The sequence below is a fragment of the Protopterus annectens genome, chromosome 4.part1, assembly GCF_019279795.1.
Source record: "Protopterus annectens isolate FY-2018-M chromosome 4.part1, PAN1.0, whole genome shotgun sequence".
Classification (NCBI taxonomy): domain Eukaryota; kingdom Metazoa; phylum Chordata; order Ceratodontiformes; family Protopteridae; genus Protopterus; species Protopterus annectens.
Window position 1 is genome coordinate 388,947,631 of NC_056734.1, and position 26,012 is coordinate 388,973,642.

At 38.8% G+C, this 26,012-nt stretch overlaps 1 protein-coding gene across 1 annotated transcript in view; it reads right to left on the reverse strand.

Moving 5' to 3' along the window:
* Positions 1-26,012, reverse strand: part of LOC122800879 (tumor protein p63-regulated gene 1 protein-like) — a 1,105,597-nt gene that overhangs the window by 518,057 nt on the left and 561,528 nt on the right. Inside the window, exon 3 of the mRNA XM_044070210.1 lies at positions 17,221-17,315. Coding sequence (XP_043926145.1) covers positions 17,221-17,315 — 95 coding nt within the window. The remainder of the gene's footprint in view (positions 1-17,220; positions 17,316-26,012) is intronic.

Genomic DNA, 26,012 nt, shown 5'->3' on the forward strand with positions numbered 1-26,012 from the left:
ATACTTTTATTCCACTTAATGCACCTATACTGAATGCATTTCATGATGTATGTGAACTACAAATAAGAGAACTATACCTACGGCCCATGAGGAATAAGAACTTTAATCTGACTTTTGCAGAGTATGAAGCATTAAAAAGTCTACAAAATAATAATGACATTGTAATAAAGCAAGCGGACAAAGGTGGTATGCCTGTTATTATGGACCGAGATAAATATTTTTCAGCTGTTTCTCTACTTCTGAATGATGAGAGTGCATTTAAAATAGTTACACGTGCTGATGTAAAGAAATGTGTGAGTTATGTCAACAAATCTTTGATAAAAACTAATATAGGTAGAAAGATTCCTATTACTATACAGATATTTATGTTCCCATTGGTAAAGGACTAGGTTAGCGCATGTGTTAGCCACTGAGGTACCCATAGCTATTCCTGTTAACTGTAAATATAAAGTTTCGTTAAACATAAAAATATTATTTTTCAAAACAACATCCATAAGACAGCAAATGTTGTCAATGGATTTGAAATCAGGGTTAGGTTGTGTTATTAAAAATTCCCTCAGAAGCTCAAGTCCGGCATCATTAGGAATGATGGTAAATAAGGATACGATATCCAAGCTAACTAAATAATGTCTTTTAGTTTTTATATCAGACTCATTTCTAGTATACCATTGCTGTAGCTTAGATAACAAATCATGTGTATCTTTCAGTATGGTATTACAATTAAGTAGATGTGATTGTAACTGTTTGCGCAAGTAAACTGAAACCGGTTCTGTAATCCAGCCTCCACCTGAGACAATAGGTCTCATTGGTGGGTTATCCATAGACTTATGTATTTTTGGGATACCATACAGATGAGGTATCAAAGGACAAGGTACAGTTAAAAAATGAAACAAATCAAGGTTGATGTCACCATTAAGCTGAAGTTCAAATATTACCATGTTGACATAACTCACACATTTCTTTACATCAGCATGTGTAACTATTTTAAATGCACTCTCATCATTCAGAAGTAGAGAAACAGCTGAAAAATATTTATCTCTGTCCATAATAACAGGCATACCACCTTTGTCCGCTTGCTTTATTGCAATGTCAGTATTATTTTGTAGACTTTTTAATGCTTCATACTCTGCAAAAGTCCAATTAAAGTTCTTATTCCTCATGGGCCGTAGGTATAGTTCTCTTATTTGTAGTTCACACACATCATGAAATGCATTTCAGTATAGGTGCATTAAGTGGAATAAAAGTACTTCATCGTTTTAGACCGTCTCCCATTGAGTTAGATTTACCAAACATTAGTTTTAAACTCAAGTCACGAACAAACAACTTTAAATCAGTTAAAGCAGACACAACATTATCACTACAAGATGGTATAAATTTAAATCCTTTATCTAAAAGAGAGAGATGAGCAGGATTTAACTCAAAAGATGATAAATTTAATGCCACAGCTACTTGCGACATACTTTGTTGAGTCCTAAAGGGCTCTCGTTTTTACGTTTGTTTGCTATGGTTGCCTGTGTTGCATACGACCTTGCAAGTGAACCTCTAGACCTGGGTGATCTATTCACAACGGTTTCAGCGTGCTCCAGTTGGAATCATTTATTAGTTAAATTTAAAGTTAGTTGTTGTGTCTTTTTAATAGCCATAGCGTTCGTATTCACATTCAGGTTGCCATCACGCTTGTTCTTACTTCCTGTAGGTGCGCATGCGCTTTGGGATGAGGAACATGATACCAAAAGGCCAGGCTCATTCGTAACTGGTGCAGGGGGAGTTTCAGATGTCAAGGGTGTAGAGGGCGGGTTATTATTTAAAGAAATGCTGTCAAAAGTATCCAGGGAATCAAGTCCTTCTCTTCCAGGAACTTTATGGTAAGCAGTAGTACGAGGATTCTCAGTTCTGGGCCAAGAGAAGATATTCCCTCTTTGGAAGTCACCTATGTCGCGTTGGAGCTTCCGTTTTTTGGTAGCTTCCATCTTGACCTCAAAAGCTTGAATCCTATCAAGCATTTGCTGGTATACAGGTGTAACTTTAGGAAATACAGTCAATTCTAAAATAGTACTCTCAAGTGAAAAAATCTCACGCTTGTACTCTTCCTCAATTTTTATAAAAAAGTCATTCATTAAAGACATATAGTCTAGAGATAGCTTAATATTCAATTGTTGCCATGATTTGAGTAGTTCTGGAAAGGTATTGCCATATGAAGGCATTTTAAGGATCCTGAGTCCACATGGGACAATACCTTTATCAAGATATGCCAAAAAACTAAAACGTTGCCATTGCAACCTCTTAAATGCCATTACCTTTCTTTCCAGAAGTTGTAATACTCTATTGAATTCAGCAACATTATCCAAGTCTGCTGTAGGTTCAGATGCAGTGTTCATTGTTTCTGTAAAGTTCAGTAGAGGGTTATTCTCCACATCAATGAGAGATCTGAGGGAATTTAAATCCATTTCTTGATGCCAAAAGTGACTACAGGCTGCGAGGTAGACCTTGAAGTAGGTATTCCCAATAACAGCAACAAATATAGACCAAAAAAAAAGCTGCAAAACGTAGAGCAAGTAACACAAACTTGTAGGAAAAACCACCTTTAATAACAAAGCAAAGCTTTCGGGCAGAACCCTTCTTCAATACTAATACAATCAAGTCTGCATACTAGAAGCTTATATACAGGTCTAGAAGTCACATGATTAGCAGCCAAGAATCATGTGACGAACAAGTCTTAAAGTGCAAACAACATAATAAAACTTTAAAAAAATCAATTAATAATATTACGTAATCTAGTTAAAATTGGTTTTAAACTAACTTTGCTGTTAATTCCTGGATATGAATCAGCAGCTAGTCTTAAAATCCATTCAAATTCCTTAGTCTCAAGGCGATTATTCAAATCTCCACCTCTGGCACTAGGACAATTAAAATCAATAACTCTAAACTTAAAAGAATGTTCAGAGCCATGAATATTGATATGCTTATATAATGCATTATTTTCACAACACCATCTGATTTCTGAATTATGATCAATAACACGATCTTTCAGCTTACAAATAGTAGGTCTAGAGGTTCACCTGCAAGGTCGTATGCAACACAGGCAACCATAGCAAACAAACGTAAAAACGAGAGCCCTTTAGGACTCAACAAAGTAAGTCGCAAGTAGCTGTGGCATTAAATTTATCATCTTTTGAGTTAAATCCTGCTCATCTCTCTCTTTTAGATAAAGGATTTAAATTTATACCATCTTGTAGTGATAATGTTGTGTCTGCTTTAACTGATTTAAAGTTGTTTGCTCGTAACTTGAGTTTAAAACTAATGTTTGGTAAATCTAACTCAATGGGAGACAGTCTAAAACGACAAAGTACTTTTATTCCACTTAATGCACCTATACTGAATGCATTTCATGATGTATGTGAACTACAAATAAGAGAACTATACCTACGGCCCATGAGGAATAAGAACTTTAATCTGACTTTTGCAGAGTATGAAGCATTAAAAAGTCTACAAAATAATAATGACATTGTAATAAAGCAAGCGGACAAAGGTGGTATGCCTGTTATTATGGACCGAGATAAATATTTTTCAGCTGTTTCTCTACTTCTGAATGATGAGAGTGCATTTAAAATAGTTACACGTGCTGATGTAAAGAAATGTGTGAGTTATGTCAACATGGTAATATTTGAACTTCAGCTTAATGGTGACATCGACCTTGATTTGTTTCATTTTTTAACTGTACCTTGTTCTTTGATACCTCATCTGTATGGTATCCCAAAAATACATAAGTCTATGGATAACCCACCAATGAGACCTATTGTCTCAGGTGGAGGCTGGATTACAGAACCGGTTTCAGTTTACTTGCACAAACAGTTACAACCACATCTACTTAATTGTAATACCATCCTGAAAGATACACATGATTTGTTATCTAAGCTACAGCAATGGTATACTAGAAATGAGTCTGATATAAAAACTAAAAGACATTATTTAGTTAGCTTGGATATCGTATCCTTATTTACCATCATTCCTAATGATGCCGGACTTGAGCTTCTGAGGGAATTTTTAATAACACAACCTAACCCTGATTTCAAATCCATTGACAACATTTGCTGTCTTATGGCTGTTGTTTTGAAAAATAATATTTTTATGTTTAACGAAACTTTATATTTACAGTTAACAGGAATAGCTATGGGTACCTCAGTGGCTAACACATACGCTAACCTAGTCCTTTACCAATGGGAACATAAATATCTGTATAGTAATAGGAATCTTTCTACCTATATTAGTTTTTATCAAAGATTTGTTGATGACTGTTTAATTGTTTGGAATGGTACACTTCATGATCTGGATGTTTTTGTTGACTATTTGAACTCCACAACTGATTATTTGAAATTTAAAATGCAAGTTTCTGAAAATACTATGTGTTACTTAGATGTAAAAATCCAGCTGAATGATGGAATTCTTAATACTTCTGTATATAAGAAGGAAGTTAGCTGTTGTAAATATTTACATTACAGTAGTATGCACGCTCCACATATTTTCAAAAGTGTGGTAAAATCACAATTTATTAGGACAAGTAGGCTCAACACAGATGATGATGTATTCAAGTTACAACTGGATGATTTGATAGTCGAATTTACCTCGAGTGGTTATGATGCCCACCTACTTAATAAGTCAAGAATTGATATTTTAGAGGCTAGGAAGACTTATTTGAAACCTATCAGCTTTAATCAAGGGCAGATATTTCGTTAACTACATCCCAGAAAAATAATAATAGCAATAAAGAGATGACTTCAGTTCGATATATGACCACTTTTAATAGAAGAAGTCACCTGGTTAAACAAATTATCTCAAGAAATTGGATAATTTTATTAGCTTCAGATGAAATGAAAGCTATTGTAGGTGATAAACCATGCTTCTCTTATAGAAATATGAAGACTATCAAAAGCTTATTGTGTTATAAAGATTTTTATAAACCTAAGCCTATGACGTTGGCTATTAAGCATGGGACTTTTCAATGTTTTAACTGTATTGCCTGTGCACAGATGTTTGGTAATGGTAGTGATATTTTCACACACCCTATCACTGGTCAAGTATTCAATTTTAAAATTTCAGCTACTTGTAACACTTCAGGTGTTATTTATTTGGCTACATGTAAATCCTGCACTTCGTTCTATGTAGGAAAAACTATTTGTAAGCTGAAAGATCGTGTTATTGATCATAATTCAGAAATCAGACGGTGTTGTGAAAATAATGCACTATATAAGCATATCAATATTTATGGCTCTGAACATTCTTTTAAGTTTAGAGTTATTGATTTTAATTGTCCTAGTACCAGAGGTGGAGATTTGAATAATCGCCTTGAGACTAAGGAATTTGAATGGATTTTAAGACTAGCTGCTGATTCATATCCAGGAATTAACAGCAAAGTTAGTTTAAAACCAATTTTAACTAGATTACGTAATATTATTAATTGATTTTTTTAAAGTTTTATTATGTTGTTTGCACTTTAAGACTTGTTCGTCACATGATTCTTGGCTGCTAATCATGTGACTTCTAGACCTGTATATAAGCTTCTAGTATGCAGACTTGATTGTATTAGTATTGAAGAAGGGTTCTGCCCGAAAGCTTTGCTTTGTTATTAAAGGTGTTTTTTCCTACAAGTTTGTGTTATAAACAGGTATATGCCCGGTTCCCCACTGTACTGTGATCCTGGAGTTGGTGTATATAGTTAGGGGTGTGTGGGGGGCACAGCAGAGACTCTAAATGCCTTGCACATCACCATAAACTGCTTTCAGATGGTAGGACTCACTTTAAATCTTCAAAAGTCACAGACTCGTCCTGTAACAAGGATCCTCCTTCTGGGAGCTCTCACAGAACTGTTGCAGTAGAAAGCCTCCATTCTCCAGGACAAGACAGCTTTCCTGACCAGTCAGCTGCCAAAACTACTCATCCCAGCAAGGGAATTCCTGAAGATTCTGGGGTACATGGCATTTTGCATCCTTGTGATTGCACTTGCAAAGTTAGACATGACAGAAATTTAGAGGTTATGAAAAATGCTTGGGAAAAGCATTCTCACCCTGGAAACCCTACTGCCTCTCCTTCCATGCCTGAAAAAGGAGTTTCTACGGTGGAAGAACACCATATAGCAGATCTTGGAGGCAAATATCTCTCTACCAGAAGCAGACAAGACCATCACCACAGACAGTTCAGACATAACTGGGGGGCCCACTTAGGTCCTTTGAAAGTGCAGGGCATTTGGACTCCTCAGAAGAAAAATCTGCATATAAATCACAGGAGCTACTGGTAGTCTACCAGGTTATATAAAGGCTTTCAACAGAACCGAGACCCATGGACCTTGCAGATCTGGACAGACAGCACCACTATGATGTGGTACATAAACAAGTAAGGGGGGACTCAGTCCTACTCTCTGTGCAGTCTTTCGAGGAAGATTTGGATGTCAGCACAAGAAGGAGGTAAGTAAAACACCCTGAAAGATTCCCTAAGCAGAGATCTCAGACCCCTGTGAATGGATGCTGAAGAGAGAGGTCTTCCTGGACCTAACTCTACAGCGTGGGAAGGAGGTACCCTGAATAGGCCTATTTTCACCACAACAAGCAACTAGAGAAGTTATGCTCCAGAAATCAACAGAAAGGGACTTGAAAAATAGAAATCAACAGAAAGGGACTTGAAAAATAGATTCTTTTTATTTCACATGGACAAACTTTTCCTTTATGCATTCCCAGCCTTGGCCCTGATCCCTAGGGTGCTGAAAAAATTCAGGGCAGGCAGACACAGCATGATCTTACTGGCCCCCTTCTGACTAAGACAACACTGGTTCTCCCTCACCTAAGCACCCTAGGGTTAACAGCCTGAATGATTGCGTCTGGACACCATGGAATGCCTCCTATCCCAAGGACATGGTTTCCATTCTAAGGGAAGCAAGGAAACCCAATAGCTAGAAATCACACCTGGCAAAATAAAAAAGAATTTCCACCTGGTGTTACATTAAGAACACCAATCCTTTTCAAGCAGACATTAACTCAGTCTTGCAGTACCTGTCAGGCCTGTTTACACAGGGACTCTTCTGCTCCCACAATAAAATACATGCAGCAGCCATATCAGCTTGCCTGCACAGTGCTCCACCTATCTTGTCTCACCCCCAGCATGAAACTTTTCCTAAAAGGGGCGATTCACATTAGACAACACAGAAGGAACCCTATTCCTGCCTGGGATCTAAATTTTATGTTAGAAAAACTAACCTTGTCTCTTTTTGAACCTGTTGACACTGCTTCTCTAAAGATGCCCACCTGAAAGACTACTTTATTTTACAGCTGTCACATCAGCTTGGAGAGTTTCAGAGCCACAAGCCCTCATGTGTAAGGATACTTTCACTGTCTTTCACAGCGGTAGGGTAACCCTCAGAACAAACCCACACTTCGTGCTTAAGGTGGTATCAGAACGTAACCTAAACCAGGGTATCCACTTACCAATCTGCTTCACAAATCCACATAACAGGGCAGAACAAGTCCTAAACTCCCTGGATGTGCACAGGCAGATCAGGTATTATCTAGACAGCACAAACCCTCCCAATACAGCAGGTCACTTACTAGTGGCTGGCCTGTCTCCAAACAAACCATTTCAAAACAAAAGCAAAACTGCATTCATTTCTGTTACTCACACTATGTAAAAGACTAGCCTGGGCATATTAAAGCCCACTCCACCAGGCACTGGGCAGCTAGCACTGCTTTCCTCAAAGGAGTCCCTACTCAGTACATCCTAGGGGCAGCTACATGGAGCTAAGTGCACACCTTCAAAAAAACCTATAACCTAGGCAATGTCTCCAGGGATGGAGCAGGTTTCAATATTGCCATCCTGAAAAAAAATATTTTCTAGGCTCATACAGAAGACCCAACCCCCATTGCTAGCTTTGGGACAAGAATCAGTACTGCAACCTTGACTATGAAGAACATAGTGCAGCTGTGTCCCACTTACCATAATTGTATATGTTTGAGTAGATCAGTGTTGCAGTACATAATCCAACCCCCAATCAAGTCTACTTGCTGACTGCTTGTTCCTCCCTATTGCTGGGTGCAAGGGGTAGAGGAGTTCACTGCAGATAGTCCTTTTACCTCCATCATCCCCTCTCTGCCTCCAATGATTTTCTTCCTTTTCACTCAATTTCAAACAACTGGAACTTGTGCTGTCCTCATGCATCAGACTGTTTGTTCACTGCTTAGAATGATCTGAAAATGGTGACAATTGACACCCTTCCTTATACCCGGACATTCAGATGTCAGTCATCAGACATCCATTGGTAGGGATGATGTAAAGAGTTTTTTGGAAATTTGGCTGGTTGTGGGCTTCTGCATGGTAGGAAGACCCAAGAATCTGTAATACAACACTGATCTACTTAATATCTACAACACAATGGCACTATATTCCTTCTACAAAGCAGTGTCAGTAAATCTCTCACTAAGACTGAAGCACCTTCATGATGCCTCTGCTGTGCATGCAGCAGATAAACATTCATATGTCAATTAGCATCTGTGTGGAGAAACAATATATTTGTTTTTAAAAATGTGTATTTTTGGAAATACAGATGTATAATTCAAACAAATTCTCTCACTGATAGTTTAGCAGATCAGAAATTTTGCTCTGTTTCTTTCTGTGAGTGGAATAGCTGAGAATATTTTTGTTCATGTTACTGGAGAAGAAGCAAAAATCTTCAAAACATTTCATGAAGAGAAGAAAGAAAAAAAGAAAAAAAAGCAGCAATTATGAAGTCATTCAACAATTTCAAGGGAAGAAATTTCTGGAATGCAAGAAAAATGTTAGTTTCTTGTTAGCCTAGAAAGAGCTTGTCAATTTTGCAGTACTTACTCTTTACAAGTGCACAAGGTCCGACAGAGACAACTGATGCATACAGGAATCAAGCCAAACACTGTGCATTTGGTGAGTTTGTATGATTCATTAATAAATAGTCTTGTGGTATAAGAAATGATCAAACCAGAGACAGGCTAACACTTGCCCCATAATATAGTAAGTTGAAGCTCTGACTATGGCCTAGTGATCCATATCAGATTAGTGGCACTGATTTCTGAGGGGTTGGACAGAGGAAGGGCTTGAGCAGCTAATGCCAACTCACCCTTCTTGGAGGGGACACTAAAGTGGCAGTTGGTCCACCACACTGGCAACACCTACCATGCATGGAAGATGCTGGGACATCCTTCCTCTGGGCCAGTGATCAAGAGGCCTCAGATCTCACCACTGACACTGGTGGGGAACTTTTGCTGTGAGAAAAATAGACACACACACTATTTTCAGATGCAGTAATCTGCACCAAGTACAATTTTCCTCAAGAGCACACAGGGAATGCACACTCCAGTCTTGGGGCTTGGCATTCTCTCCAGGCCCCAAATAAGACTCCCCACTGACCATTATACAGCTGAATCCTTAGCCGAGTGTTCCAAGCCAAGTCCTCCACCACCCGCTTTGTGAAATCAGTGCTCTCTGTGCCCCTGTTCAAAGTAGCTGCCATACACACTCTCGAGATTTTATTTTCACATACAAATACACACACCTACAAAAGGCCGGCACAGCTTACCTGCTCTACCACCTCCACCCAGACAATAAGGTAGATTTACTGCCATCAGAACACCCAAAGCAAAGTACTTTAAGGGTCTTACCATGTACCCAATTACACTTAGTAAAATTAATAGATGGTAGTGTTTAACCAAGCAGCAAGACTTTCAGGAGCATGGAGCCACAGTGCCACTAAATAAATGCAAGTACTCTCAGAGGTTAAATATTCTCTAAAAGACCAGCCACAATGAAAGGTTTAGACATATTTAATTATTAATAATAAAAAAACATGAAAATACTGAATATCTATTTACAATAAACAGCAGAGTTTCATTCAGAGGGAATATAAAAAAACAACACAGATGGAAAGACTCAAATACTGAAAAAAAAATACATTTAACTAATCAACCTATATTTTTCTAACTAAAGAATTACTGTTCCCTAGTTACTTACTAAAGGAAGGCAAGATGAACGTGGATGAGTGTCTTGTCAGGTCCAAAAACAGAGTGTTTTCTGAAAAAAAAATACATTTAACTAATCAACCTATATTTTTCTAACTAACTAAAGAATTACTGTTCCCTAGTTACTTACTAAAGGAAGGCAAGATGAACGTGGATGAGTGTCTTGTCAGGTCCAAAAACAGAGTGTTTTCCTCACATCTGTCGCTAATATTCAAATACAGTTTCAGTGCTGGCTACAGAATGTCATCACATCACTCCGTGGTTCCTACACTACCCTCTCACTAGAAACTGAGCCAGGATCTGGCATTGATGTGTCACAATACACACACACAACTTTAGCTAAGATTTTTACAGCATCTGGAAACTGTAAAACAATTCCAACACTTCCATCCTTACTGCAGAAACTAATAAGCACTCTCTGGCACCCCAGGCTAGCAATTAGTTCATCACTAAGGACAACAGAGGAGGTTACCTGCCCAGGCTTTTCACAGACATTGCACCTCTGACTGTATTCAGACCTGTGAGATAAAATCTTTACAGCCTAAACCAAGTCATTTAAATTCAGGCTACTTTCTTAAGGTTAGCTGGACTAAGCTTAACCTCTTACCTTCCAGTATCTTCAATTAAAGTATATATATATATTTCATCAGTTACAACAATACAGACTGACATACATGTATATTTCCTTTTCTGGCCAGCAGAACCTACTGTTGATACAATTTTTAACATCAGCAACTTTACAAATACTGTACATTATTTGATTGTCAGCTGGGGGGCCTTCTGTGTGGAGTCTGCATGTCCTCCCTGCATTCGTGTGGGTTGCCTCCGGGAGCTCCAGTTTCCTCCAATGTTACAAAGACATGCATCTGAAACATTTCTCCCCGGGTCTCTGCTTAAAATTGGCTTTGTTCCAAGTCAGACCTTCCTGGTTAACAAATGTTAAATAAAACAAATTAATTAATTAATTAATTCTCAACACAGGCATCTGTACAGAGCAGTTTTATATTCAAATGACAAATATTTTTTAAAAAACCCCAGCTAGCTATGCTGGCATATGTTACACATGCACTGCCCTACTCACCCTGGCACAGCGAGCACTACTTCTCATCATCACAGATGCCACCAAAACTCATGCTACAGGTGACACATGAGCATTGCTGAGCTGGGGGAAGTAGATAGGTGAGAGGAACATGCATGTCCCTCCCCTAGTCATGCAACTGTTGTGAGTTACTGAGCCACTTAGTGCAAGGGAAGAGTAGACTGCTCCACAGGATGTAAAGGCTAGCCCATCCTGTACCATGTGGATCTTATCTCAGGTGACAATGGATGGGCTTCAGCAGCAGAAATGAATAGGCTCTACCATCTCCTGTCTAGCTTAGGGATGGTCATATCTGCACTAGGCATAATGAAATGGCTGGCTAGTTGCAAATAGGGGAGCCATCAAGACTAGGTCCTCCAGAGGGTGGGGAGGAAAAAGAAAAAAAAAAAAGTACTGAAATTTCAGAGGTCACATCCCCTAAAACTTTACAAAATTATTATTCGGAAACAATCATGAGACATGTCTAAAAAACTACATTCTAGGGTTAACCTGCATTATAAATGCAGACCCAAAAGTAGCTTCATGTCTGCATTCCTAACATTTTGTGAGGAACTTTGCTAAAACACCTGCCAAAGTCCAGTAAACATGTAGTATACTACAAAGGTGAAAACGATATTAGGAAGAAAAACATGTATACTGCTGGTAGAGTTTATTTGTGCAAAATATTATCAACCCATTGCTTATAGTGCAGATGTGGTAGATTAAAAGGTTCACTGAGTCTACTTGAACCAAAATGCAAAACTATAAGGAAACTTTACGCTTACCAAGGACCTCTCCAAAACTATAAGGAAACTTTACGCTTACCAAGGACCTCTCCAGAGTTATATCTGAGATTTGAGTTATATATAATTCCTGGGCAGACAATTATTAACTGCAGTTTAACTGCCAAATGGATTAAGTTGACACACACTGACACTATATGCTTGATGAGCAAATGAGCCACTGGCAAAAATCAGGATATGCAGTCTTACAAGATTATGGACAGGTTTATGGGCATTATAGTTTAGATTATTTGCATACATGCTTAACTAATAAGGTACAGTTGTATAAGCTGCATGTACCCATAACTGAAGATGATATAATTTCTCACTGCCACAGTAGTCTTTTGGTTGTATGATCTGTATCCTGCATATGATAAAACTGACCAGCTTCACAAAGCTCTGGCTCCTTCCTAAAACTTTCCTTTGCTGACTGGACAGCACACAGGAGGAAAATCTGCAGTCAGAGTAGACTTTCTTGCCCATAAGGGAGAAGAGCATACTCATCCCATCCACTTAGAGATATAAACAGCAACCAATAACTTCATACCCCAACAACTGATTATGTACAGAAGTAGGGTGATGGTGAGAGGGTGCAGCTACTGCAGCAGTGAAGAACTTGAAAATTTACTGTTATACTAAGTGCAACTTACACAACTGTACTATGCTCAGCATTTTCACTACTGTAGTAGCCTTTTGGCAATATTACCAAAGCCTATCCAACCTGGGAAAAGGAAGGATAAGGCTCCAGGAGCCTCTAGAGAATGGTCCTAGCATAGCCAGTGCTGAACCTGAAAAAAGAATCAAGTTTGTAACGTTTTGAAAGAGTATGTACAGAGGACCAAGTTGCTGATTCTAGAATACTTCTACACTCCATGCCTTTCAATATGCCATCATAAACACCATAGCTCTAGTAGAATGTGCCTTTATGCCTCCTGAAAATGACTTACTGTGGTAGGTATAACAAAAGTGAAACAGCTGAGGACAACCACCTCAGAATAGTCTTTTGACAGGAGTTGTCCTTTCACTGTTCCATCATAAGAAATAAATAGCTGATCTGCTTTTCTACAGAATAGTACCTGAGCTGCCTGTTCATGTCTACAGTATGTAGAATCCTTTCTCCCTGGGTCTGATGATCTACATATAACACTGGGAGAGTGATGGCTTGATTCAAAGTAAACCCTGAAACAACTCTGGACATAAATGAGGGATTTGTTCTTAATGAGACCATATCTCCATGAAAGCCTGCAACTCAGATACTCTTCCTGCAGACGTCAGAGCAGTATGTGCAGTCTTCCAAGTAATGAACCTTAAGTCTACCTGATGAGCTGGTTCAAAGGGAAACATGGTTACCTTTTCCAGAAAATATCTCAAGAAGGGGCCACCTTTTATCTGGGAGGTGTAATATGCAAAAAAACCCTTAGGAAACTATTTTACCAAAAACAAAGAAAGGGGGGGGATTCATGGGCAGACATACTGAAATGAATAACAGATGTACCTTGATACAGGGAGTAAGAGAGGCCAGTGGAAAGTTACTCACACAAATATTTCAGACCAGTGGTAAATAATCCCTGATAGGAACCTGGCTATTAACTTGAAGCCAACTAGAAAATCATTTCAGTTGCTAATATAAGATTTCTTAGTATCAAGTTGTCTTGACTCCTTTTGTACCTACTGCACATCCTAATGAAAGATATGCTTAATAGGAATCAGACCTCAACCATTCAGTCAGGTAGTTGAATTTATCTGATACTGGGGAGTATTAAACTCCACCATCTTGTGTGAGTAGGTCCAGTTCGTGGGGAAGCTTGTGGCAACTGCCCCTGGCCAATTCCATAAAAATGTCCAATAATAATACACTGGCCAAAAGGGAGTGACGAAAATGATTGTTAGATAGTCCTTCTAAATCTATAGAATTACCCTAAGTATCACTTGAGAGAGTGGAAATCGTGAAGGAATATTCCAGACAAAAGGGATGAAAATGAGCCCTGCAGCAAAATTTGTTCTGCTGTCTGTTTTGAAAGGAGGCAAACAGATCTATTTAAGGTGTTGCCCACAATAGCATCAACTCCTGGAAACCCCCCTTATTCAATTTCCTTTCATTAGTGTCTATGCTGGTCCTGCTCAGTTTGTCCGCCATTACAGTTTGCTATAATGGGAGGTAGGATTCTTGGAGGGTTCCAAAGCATATAATGCTTTCCCATATATTTTATTTACTCCTGTCCAACTAGTTCAGGTCCCATTGCTAATGTCTGAAATGCATTTTTGATTCATTGTCTCTCTTCCCTATATGTGTTTATGTAGGTATGTTTGCACTTATGTGTATTTATACGTGTGTGTGTGTGTGTGTGTGTGTGTGTGTGTGTGTGTGTGTGTGTGTAGATATATATATATATATATATATATATATTCTGGTTTCAAATAATATATGTGCATTTATACATGTGTATATATATATATATATATATATATATATATATATATATATATATATATATATATATAAATATATATATTTATTTTTTATGTGTACAAATATTTCATCTGGTTTCAAATAATATATATGTCTGAGTATATATGTGTCTTTTTGGACATTGTTCTATATATTGGAATGTGCACTTTAAAACCTCTGTGTCTTTAACTAAAACAGGGGTCGTGGCATATAAATATTGGTGGTTATGGTAAATTTACAGTGATGAAGTCAGGGGGCGAAACCGGTCACCGGTCTGTGTTGTTGGAGCTGAATGGCCACTATTTAAGCTACCTGAATGTTTGTTCTACTGGATAAAGCTTTAATACACTTATTTAAGTGTTTTTGGGTCCCTTCTTCTTGGAATTTATATAACAAGGTTTGATCTATTTGCGAGTGCTGGATTTTGTGATTTTTTTGAACTGTGTGTGTATTCATAGCACTGCATTTGTTTTGGCGTGCACCATTTTGCTCTTGGGTTTTACACACACACACACAACACACACACACACACACACACACACACACACACACATACATACATACATACAAACACACACACATACACACACACATATATATATATATATATATATATATATATATATATATATATAATATATATTTATACATACAGGTCTACTTCATAAGAATGAAAACCCACTTACCCAAATCACTACACGTCAAGACAACCTTGACAACACTTTAATGAACACTCCGATCATCAATTAGAAACCATGTGTCCGGCACCACAAAAAAAATCAAACCGAAGCAAATTAAACCCACCCATGTGGGGGGGGGGCTTCACCCCCACACCCCACCTAAATAAATATACCAACTCCAAGATTGCATTGTAGTGGGGAAAGGGGCAAAGTTCATCACTGTGGTCAAGCAGTTCCTTTCCCACAATAACTTTCTGGTTATCCAGGTGTCCATTAAATTATGGTTTTGGTGAAGTCGTCTCAGTGTTTGGAGATTTGAGTAAGTGTTTTGTAGTTCTTTTCAAGTAGACCCATATATATATATATATATATATATATATATATATATATATATATATATATATATATATACACACACATATATGTGTATGTATGCATGAATGTACATATATACATGTATATATATATATATATATATATATATATATATATATATATATATATATATATATATACACACACACACATATGTGTGTGTGTGTGTATGGGGACCCAAATATGGTCAAATCTAGTTTTAGCTAACATCTACTTAGTAGACACAAGTTAGTCAACAGGTGTGTAAGACTGCAATCGCACAGTTCTTGGGGATGGGGAATATGCTTTTCCCCCGAATATTTTGCAGTCTTGGGAGTTAATTCACATACTGGCAGGGGTGAAGCTGCAGTGGGGGTTTTCCCCCTGAAAAAAATATTCTTTTAGTTTTAAACTTTGCATGAAACAAATTTAGTGTGCAGTACATTCATACTAACATATAACATTTGCACTGTCATACTTATGTATTCATTAGTGATGTCAGCATTTGGGTCTGTCAATCAGTTTAAGAAGAACCACATTATACATATGGGAATATTTGATATTGTCAAGTGTGTGTAGATGTCAGCTGTTTTTGTCAACCGCATTTGGTCAACTGAGCAGATGGTTGACAAGTGTGTGAGACTACACAATTCCTGGGGTTGGAGAATATGACCTTACCCCTTTTTTGTGTGATACATAGTTAGCAGGATGACATCTGTAAGACTTTGCTACTTCATTCACTCTAAGTACATTACTACCCTAGGAAAATATTGTTTTTTATCTGCAAGACAGACTGTATAACTTCCATTCATATGATTTTACTACTATGCCTGTGAATGGGACCTATTACCCAAAAACAGACATCTGTTATGGTCTTTCAATATACTCAGTAAGTTGCTGTCTGGATACTTTTTGGACTTCAGAGCCGTAACTTATTTATGGATTAAACTTGCAGATTGTATCCATCACTAACAAAAATCTGGTGTTTCATTCCTGCCCTCCATCTGAGGATAGGATGTATTCCTGAGTTTATAATTTTCTCATGTCATAGTGTTCATATAAGGGCAATATTGGTTTGCTTAACAAGACTGCCTGCTTCATATCAGCCTCTTATGAAGTCATTGCCTAGCTCGAGGTACAATGCCTTCACATACAATGAGAAGGGACTTATGCAATCCTATTCTACCTATGCTGTAGATACTTTGCTTCACACCACTCAGTCTTCATAGAGGTTAATGCATGTGTATTCAAATGATATATAATTTTTTGCAAAAACACTTTGTGACTGCGTTAGTTAAGGTTCATTCATATCATCTACAAGAAATAAAAAACACAATTAGGACTTGGAAGTCTAACTTTCCATGCATGCCATACCAATTCCTAGCTATCCTATCCCACCACTTGACATGGAACAAAACACGCCACAAACTGGAAAACCATATACAGCAACACAAAGCTTTTTCTTTAACACCAAACCCCCCCAAGTAAGTAGATTCCAATCATAAGACAGGTGCCCAAGAAAAAAAAAAAGTTTGAAATTAAGGGGAAGCTGCATTAAGAAAACAGTGGTCTGTTGTCACAAGTGGTGCTTACAGCATATCAATGTACATACTAGTGTATATGCAACAGTAATGGTAGCTTACAGAATGCAAGAACGATCTGAGAGCAAGTGGGTGGACAGGTGGTTTAGTGTGCTATATAAAATATGGGTACTGTATCATAACAATTTTCATTAAACTGACACCAAGGAAAACAATACCTACTGTAGCAAAATTTGGAATGCAAAATATATGAAAAAAAGGCATACATACAGTTATGAAAACAGAGGTGAATAAGATACAAGCCTTACTCTGTTAAAAGCCAAAAACTCAGTGCGCGACCATTTTCTTCTTTCTGAGCTATCAAGGCATTCATGTCTTCAATGGCTTGATCAAGTGCTCCTGGCTAGAAAAAAATATATAAGATTCACATATTAAAGAAGCCATTAGACTTCAGATTCTAGTTGTTCATTTCATGCAAAAAAAAAGTTATGTGCTCACCATAACATTCCATATGAGTAGTTGTACTTTGTCTTCAACCAGTGGGTATTCGAATCCGGATCGGATCAGAGACGGTCGCTTCACCAGCTTCTGATCTGAGCTCCAATCTCCTCCCCTTACCCATAATACCCCTCCATCTCCTTCCTTTCCTCAGATCGAGTTTGCTGCACCCTAACACAAGCCCGACCCAGTATAAGACCTTACCACAACAGGTTATTCACCAACCTAACAAGCATGAACAGGAGAACCGCAGAGGCGCCTTCTCCTATATACCAGAGTAACAAAAATACAGATAAGGTCAGGGGGAAGAAGGGAGGGATGGGTGAAGACAATGAAGTACAACTACTTAGATGGAATGTTATGGTGAGCACATAACTTCTTTATCTGAAGCAGTTGACTTCATTTGGTTATCAACCTGTGGGAATATTCCCCAGCTACCAAACACCTGAGTGGCCCTCATGGAAGTATATTCCGGAGCACCACAGAGCCAAAGGATGTTCTACATCTCGATACCATGTCTGGGTACACCTTAAGGATACACTGAGAAATCCATCGAACAATAGTCACTTTAGAGATTGGTTTCCCTAGAAAGGGTTTAACATATGAAACAAATAACTGATCAGACTTGCGAAAAGCCTTAATTCTGTGCAGGTAGAACCTCAATTATCTGTATACATCCAACAAATGTAACTTATATTTCACCCCGTTCTGAAAATTTGGAAAGAAAACAGGAAGGTTAAGTGTCATGGTTAATACAGATTTCAGAAGCAACCTTTGGAAGAAAGGAAGGATTGGCATGGAGCGACATGATATCCTTATAGAAGATCATATACGGAGCTTTGATAGATAATGCTTGAAGTTCTGATACCCTCCTAGCTGAGGTGGTACCCAACTAGGAAGGCTGTTTTCCATGATAAAAATTGAAGCTCCACAGACGCTGTGGGCTCAAAAGATGAAGAAACTAGAGCCTGTAATACAAAAGTGAGGTCCCAAAGAGGTGTACGATCCTTCACTGGGGGGTCTTAACAGAAAGGTACCCTTAATAAAGGATTTGCACAGTCTAGAAGACGCTAACAAAACCATATTTTCCCCAGTATGAAAGTTGGAAATGGCAGACAGTTGTACTTTTACAGTAGAAGAGCTAGCGCCCTGATGAAATATATTTGCCAAAAACTCCAATACCGCTGGGACCAGAGCCATGAAAGGATCCAAGTCCCTTTGAGAGGCCCCAAATAGAGAAACATTTCTATTTGTTATGGTAAAGGTTCCTGGTATACGATTTGTGAGCTGCCATCAGAAAAGTCTTGACCGGTGAAGATAAACCGGGAGTCCTAGCTATCAGTGGAACTGAAGCAGCCAAGCAGTGAGCTTCAGACTGACCAGGTTTGGATGAGGAACCTTCGACGGGTGAGAGATAAGATCTGGTATTGGATCCAAGATCCATGGCAGAGCTAGAAGATGAGACAAAAGGAAGGGAAAACAGACTTGTTGAGGCCAGAATGGGGCAATGAGGATCACTGTACCCCCCAACCTGCGGGCCTTCTGAAGAAATTTCAGTATGATAGGTAACAGAGGGTAAGCACAGAGAAGACCAGGAAGCCAAACATGGACTAGACCATCCCTGGGGGGCTTTGGAATAGGCTCCATGGTGTCCGGTTCCTTCCATGCTCACATTGTAATGAGGTCCAGTAATGGATTAGCGAGAGGGGAAACCCATGCCGAAAACCACCAGGAACACCGACTCGTCCGAGATTGGCTTTGGGGTGGACCACCCACTCGTCTGGAGAAGGAGTTCCATTATGTCTCTGAAAGAGACATCATCGGGGGGTGATCTGGGGTAGCCTTCCCCTTCCTCCAAGTCAGTGTCTTCAGTGAGGGACTCTGGGGAGGAGTCCAGGTGCCTCATTTTGCATTTGCGAGGTACCTCCTCAGTGGGACTCTCCTCAGGAGACTCGCAAACAGGGGTTTGCTCCTTAATGGGTGCTCCCTGGGCCACGTCAAGCATGGGCTGTTCCTGAGAGGATAGGACTGTTGGAGCCGTACCCAGAATCGAAGGAGTTGGGGCGGACTCTGAAGAGGATACAGTCAGAGGCCTCGACCTACTCGAGAGGACCCTCTCCACCATGTCGAAGGGCAATGAAGAGTGGACATCCTGGGAGACAAGTAATGGAGCCGCTCTCCTCGGATCTGATGGGGGAGTCAGAGCCAAGTCCACAAGTGCCGAGATGCTGAGAGGGAGGTTGTGCTCCAACAAACTCAGAGCCGACAGAACCCCCTCGGATGCGATGCCAAGACTATAGCTCCGACAGCTCGGAACCGGCACAGATGGATCCGACCTGCTCAAGGCCATGGCCCGAGTCAAGGTACTAGGTACCATTGGCACTGGCCCTCTGACTCTGAAAGCTCTCAGATCCAAGGACTGGACTGGAGATGGAGCAATGGGGGCAAAGAAGGGCTGTGAGATCTCTGCTCCAGAGGGAGAGGGGGCTGGCAAGTCTCTCATCTGGATCTGGGTACGGCTAAACTTCCGCATCATCCTGTCCATCTCTGATTCACTCAAGCTATGGGTGGAACAGGATCAGGAAGCCTCCGACACTGGCTGGGAGTGCCAGTGACAGGAGGCTCTAGAGGAAGGCCGAGACACCGTCAGCTCCATTGAAAACCTCGGAGAATGGAGCCAAGGGGTAGTGAGCCTAGATGGAGTTCTAGATTTAACTGGCGGCCCCAACTGAACAGAGCAGTCAGGGGACCACTTCTTGGGCCTGTCCTTTTGTCGCTTGTCCTAGTCTGAAGGCCTGGAAATGGGGGTTTGAGCTCCGGAGGCCTAAAGAGAAGTTATGGGAGCAGCTGCTACCACAGAAGGAAAAGCAGGGACGGCCATCCCCAATGCTGAAAGGAAGCCCTTTCATCATCAACTTAGCCCTCTGGTCCTTGAGGGCTCTAGGGTTGAACCCTGTACAGATAGCCCTAAGTAGACAATTCACAGAGTATGGCCATCAGCCAGTGAGAGCTTGTGGCCACACTCTGTGCATTTCCTAAAGACAGGCCTGGGAACCTCGGCCATGTCAAGGCAGGCCCTACACACACACACACACACACACACACACACACACACACACACACACACACACACACACACACACACACACACACACACACACTAACTGGATGTGGGAGTCTAGGGAAAAATAGGGAACACAAAATGCTAACCTCCCCACCACCCCGAAGACCAACGCAAGTATAAGGTGATTTTAGGGAAAATTATCTAAGGGAACCCTGACTAGAAAAAAGCAGAAAACACTCACCAAAAATCACCAAATACCTGGAGCTCAAGACCACGGTGCTGGGTGGGAAGGTGGCAAACGAGATCTAATGGAAGGAAGGAGATGGTGGGGTATTATGGGTAAGCGGAGGAGCTTGGAGCTCAGATCAGAAGCTGGTGAAGAGGCTATCTGGGATCCAATCCGGATCCGAATACCCACAGGTTGATGACCAAATGAAGTCAGCTACTTCAGATTAAATCCATTTGCTTCAGTTTTTGTCATAATCCATGAGGTCCAGCATGCAGATATCTCCCACATACTTAGATGCTGAGATAATTATGTTTCCACATTCTCATTGGCTCTTCAAGTCAGAAGTGCATGGATAATGCATATTTTTGGAGAAGAGTTGTGTTTAGGCAATGCAAAATCGCAATATATACATGTTGTTACAAAACAGTGTACATATGTCCTGATATGCCTAAAACCAAAAACAGTACTTGCCTATATTTAATAATAAAGAAAAAGATGTATCATCTAATAAAAAATAGGTGCATTTGCTTGTATTAAGAAATGTATTTTATTCTTTATCTTTGTCATTTGGATGAGACTTTAAACCGAAGACCAATCTGCTTGATCTACTGGTAGCTCAGGTGAGATATATGTAAAAGATCTCATGGCACCTTTCCAAAAGAGCTAGAGAAGTCCACCGATACCTTGTCCAAATATCTCCTAGTAGCCCAAATACCACTTCAGGTCTCTATTGCTCTTGTTATAGTTATACAATATTATTCCATGGTTATATAGTTGTTTGGTTTGCAATAAAACAGTCTCTACCTCGATATATATATATATATATATATATATACACACACACACACACACACACACACACACACACACACGGGTCCACTTTGTAATTTCAAAATACTGAAATCCTGAATTTAGCATTTCGAAATCACAAAGCCGAATACTCAAAGTTACGAAACCAGCAGAAGTGCAAAAATCTAAATCCCGAAGCACAGAGATTTTGAATTTCCGCTTCCGTTGAAGCGGTTTGTGGATGTTTGGGTTGAATTTAGGTTAAGTTTGTGTGTGTAAGTATTTTGGTTAGGGGATTTAGTGTGTGTAAGTGTGTTGTGACTGTGATGTGTATGTGTGAGGGACTATAAGATGTGTGATTGAGAGTTTCGTTTATATTTCTGTTTGTGCAATCTTGGAGTTAGAATGCATAGGTAGGGGGGGTGCAGGTGGGCTTTCCCCCCTTCTTATATGTGGTTTAGATGCATTTGTTTGATTGTGGGGGGTTGGGTTTGTGTTTATGTGTGTACTGTACGAGTAGCGCAGTTTTCGGATTGTGAATTTCGCGGTTGTGTGTTTTCGGATTTGTGATTTCAAAATACTGGATTTCAGTATTTCGAAATTACAAAGTGGACCCATACACACACACACACACACACACACACACACACACACACACACACACACATATATATATATATATATATATATATATATATATATATATATATATATATATATATATATCTTGTAGTAGTGCCAATCATTTCTCTACTGTGACTGCAAATAAACATTTTGAGCATGAAAAAAAAACCCTATAGCAAACCTCTCCAGTAGCCAAGCTGCTACAGAATATGAGGAAAAACAACATTTCATGTATTTACAAAAAAAAATTATTAATATCCAAAAACATGCACTCTGATAGGTCACCATTGTAAATCCCAACATTAACTTTAGGAACAAGTTTGGCTGGCTGAAGCTACTTAAAGCGAAACCTACAGCCACTGTCTTCTCAGTTCTACAAAGAGAAGTGAAACAACTGTAAACAGGGTGACACAAAATCTTTAAAAAATGCTTCTAACTCCTCATCATCAGGAGTCCACAGATGTCCTCAAACAGTAGGATGCATGACCACTCCTGCATTCTCAAAAGGAAAAAAATATCACAGAAACTGTATCCTACTGAATGCACTTTGCAAGTAATGAAACATGAATGTGCAATGCATGCGTGGTAATATTAATAACCTGACCCCAGTCATGGAAGATGATGGAATAAAGTATATAAAATAATGAAATTTGGACATACCATGTCATGCTTAAAAAAGTCAGCAATGTTTTTTTTTTATGACATTTTATGATAAAAAATAATATACTACTTAAAAAGACAGTAACAATCAAGATGGACTAAATAACTTAGTAAACAAAATACCCTTTTCATTTCCATAATAAATGAGAAATCTTAGCAGTAAGATAAAAAGCACAACTGTTAGGATGTAAACATATCAAAACAAAGTATTTTCCAAAAGACCATCAATAAAATAAAAATGTTATTGTAAACTGAAAATGCTCTAAGTAGTCCTCTTGATAGTAATTTTCAACTTATTAAAATGTTCATAATTAAGGGTAGGAAACTGTCAATGTATCACAGCCACATAGGGTAGGTGGGGAAGAGCTTTACTGATAATGTTATACCTCCATTAAGATCTATGTTATAAGTACCTTATGCACAACTGCACAATCGGCTTCTGTCACTTTCACTGTAACAACAGCTCACGACATTTGGGTAAATTTCTAGGCATAAAACTATTTCACTCTTATGAGACTGGGAAATATGACAATTATTCATGTCTGTATGAGACTGGGAAATGTGACAACTATCCATGTTTGTATGAGATTGGGAAATATGACAACAATTATCCATGTTTGTATGAGATTGGGAAATGTGACAACAATTATCCATGTTTGTATGAGATTGGGAAATGTGACAACAATTATCCAAGTTTGTATGAGATTGGGAAATGTGACAACAATTATCCATGTTTGTATGAGATTGGGCAATATGACAATTATCCATGTTTGTATGAGACTGGGAAATATGACAAAAATTATCCATGTTTGTATGAGATTGGGAAATATGACAAAAATTATCCATGTTTGTATGAGATTGGGAAATATGACAACAATTATCCATGTTTGTATGAGATTGGGAAATGTGACAATTATCCATGTTTGTATGAGATTGGGAAATATGACAACAATTATCAATGTTTGTATGAGATTGGGAAATGTGACAATTATCCATGTTTGTATGAGACTGGAAAATGTGACAACAATTATCCAGGTTTGTAGTTGTAAAAGCTAGCAGAATATGAATGATGAAATAAAACAATATGTAAATGGTGGCCTACTGGCCCAGACTGATGAAGTAAGACTTCATCATTTATTACTCATGAAATAATATTCCATCACTAGATTTTATAATAGGAAGATATAAATGTTCAGGTTCAAGGAAATGACATTATAAGGAATACGTAGGTTAGAAATGTGGGCATTATTGTGACTATTAAAGTCCCAACATAAACCATGGAGGTAATATGAAAAAAGGAGAACGTATCATAATACAACACAACAGAAGCCATTAACTTGTAGCTAAGAAGAACTAGTACCTTCATAAAGAAATGGTATTTTAATTAATTTATTATTTATTTATTTCCATTTGTTTACCAGGAAAGTCTGACTGAGCAAACAAGCCCCTTTTCAGAGGAGGCTGCGGGAGAAAAGCTCCACAAGAAATAACAGTTTCACATACACAACATACAGAATACTTTGGTAACATTTAGCAGCACTACATACAAAGGTCCATGAAAGATATTTACAGTAGTACTGTACAATATACAAAATGCTCAGGTAACATTAACAACATTACATAAAACATGTGGATAAATAGAGCTGATAATTATGAAACAAACATGTGTATTTTGCAACAGCCTAGTCAGCACTGGGTGCAGTTAAGTAGTAGTACTTTAGGTGAGATATAACTTATTTATTTTATTTATTTAACATTTGTTTACTGGGAATGTCCGACTGGGACAGAGCCCATTTTTAGTGGAGGCCCAAGGAGAAATGCACCAGACACAAGTCTTTTGGAATGTGGGAGGAAACTGAAGCACCCACAGGAAACCCACTTGAATACAGGGAGGACATGCAGACTCCGCACAGGAGGCACCCCAGCCAAGATCAGAACCAGAGAACCTCTTGCTGTGTGGCAACAACGATAACCACTGCACCTCTGTGCCACCTGATATATGTGTACACTGTCAAAAAAAGAGTAGAAGACAGAAAATGAGACAGAACAGATGTATAAATTCAAAAGGTAGGGTAGACAAAAGCATGTGAATTACATGTGCTTTTATAAAATCTGCAGTAAGATATAAAAGCGAAAAAAAGGTTATACACTCACCATAACTTTCTATCTGATTTGTTCATTTTCATTCTTCCTCAACTGTTGGGTTTGGTTCCAATCCTCGGATCTGACTCGGGCGCTTTTTCCAGCTCATGGAACACAAACTCTGGAGCTCCTTCCATTACCCATAATGCCCTAGTCATCTAACATACCTCAGATCCTGTTTGCTGCTCATAGGCCTACAAAACAGTAAGGAATTATGACACATCAGAATCTGGAACTCAAAACAAAGGAACAGTGGCTCCTGCAGCATCCTTCTATCTTTCCAAGAGAAAAGTAAGGAGAGGGAAGTTGAGGAAGAATGAAAATGGACAACACAGATGGAATGTTATGGTGAGTACATAACTTTTTTATCTGATGTTGTCATTTTCATTCATTCCTCAATCTTTGGGACAGAGTCCCTAGCTACCTAACTCCAAGAAGGAGTCTAAGTCTAAGCACAGCTGAGCCAAAGACAGCTCTTTTCCTAGGGATCAGATCCAATCTGTAATGAGCAAAAAAAGGTATGAGGATTAGCCCTAGTTGCAGCTGCACAATCATCTTACAAGGAAGTTCTAAACAAAAAGGCTGAAGAAGTTGCCATAGATCTGGTAGAATGTGCTTTTGGTGGTTTTGGTAGAGGGAAACCCACTTTTTCATATAAAAAGTAATACAATCAGTGAACTATTTAGCTAATGTCACTTTAGAACCTGGTCTGCCTAATTTTGATTCTGAAAAGAAAACAGATAATTGTTTGGATTTCCTCAAATTTTTGGTTCTGTGAAGATAGAAATTTAACTGTCTGTGGACATGTAATAGGTATAACATATTCTTCTTTACTTGAGAAGACTGGAAGGTTGATAACCTGATTGATATTGGTTCTGACACCACCTTAGGAAGAATGGAAGGATTGGACAGTAACGATACTCTAGCCTTGTGAATAATCAAATGAGGTTTAGATGACAGAGCCTGTAAATTCCAACACTCCTCTGGAAAAAGTAATAGCAACCAAGAAAATAGTTTTCCAGGTCAAAAATTTTAATTCACACTTAGTTTATGGTTCAAAAGCAGGTTAGGTTAAAATCTGTAAAACAATATTT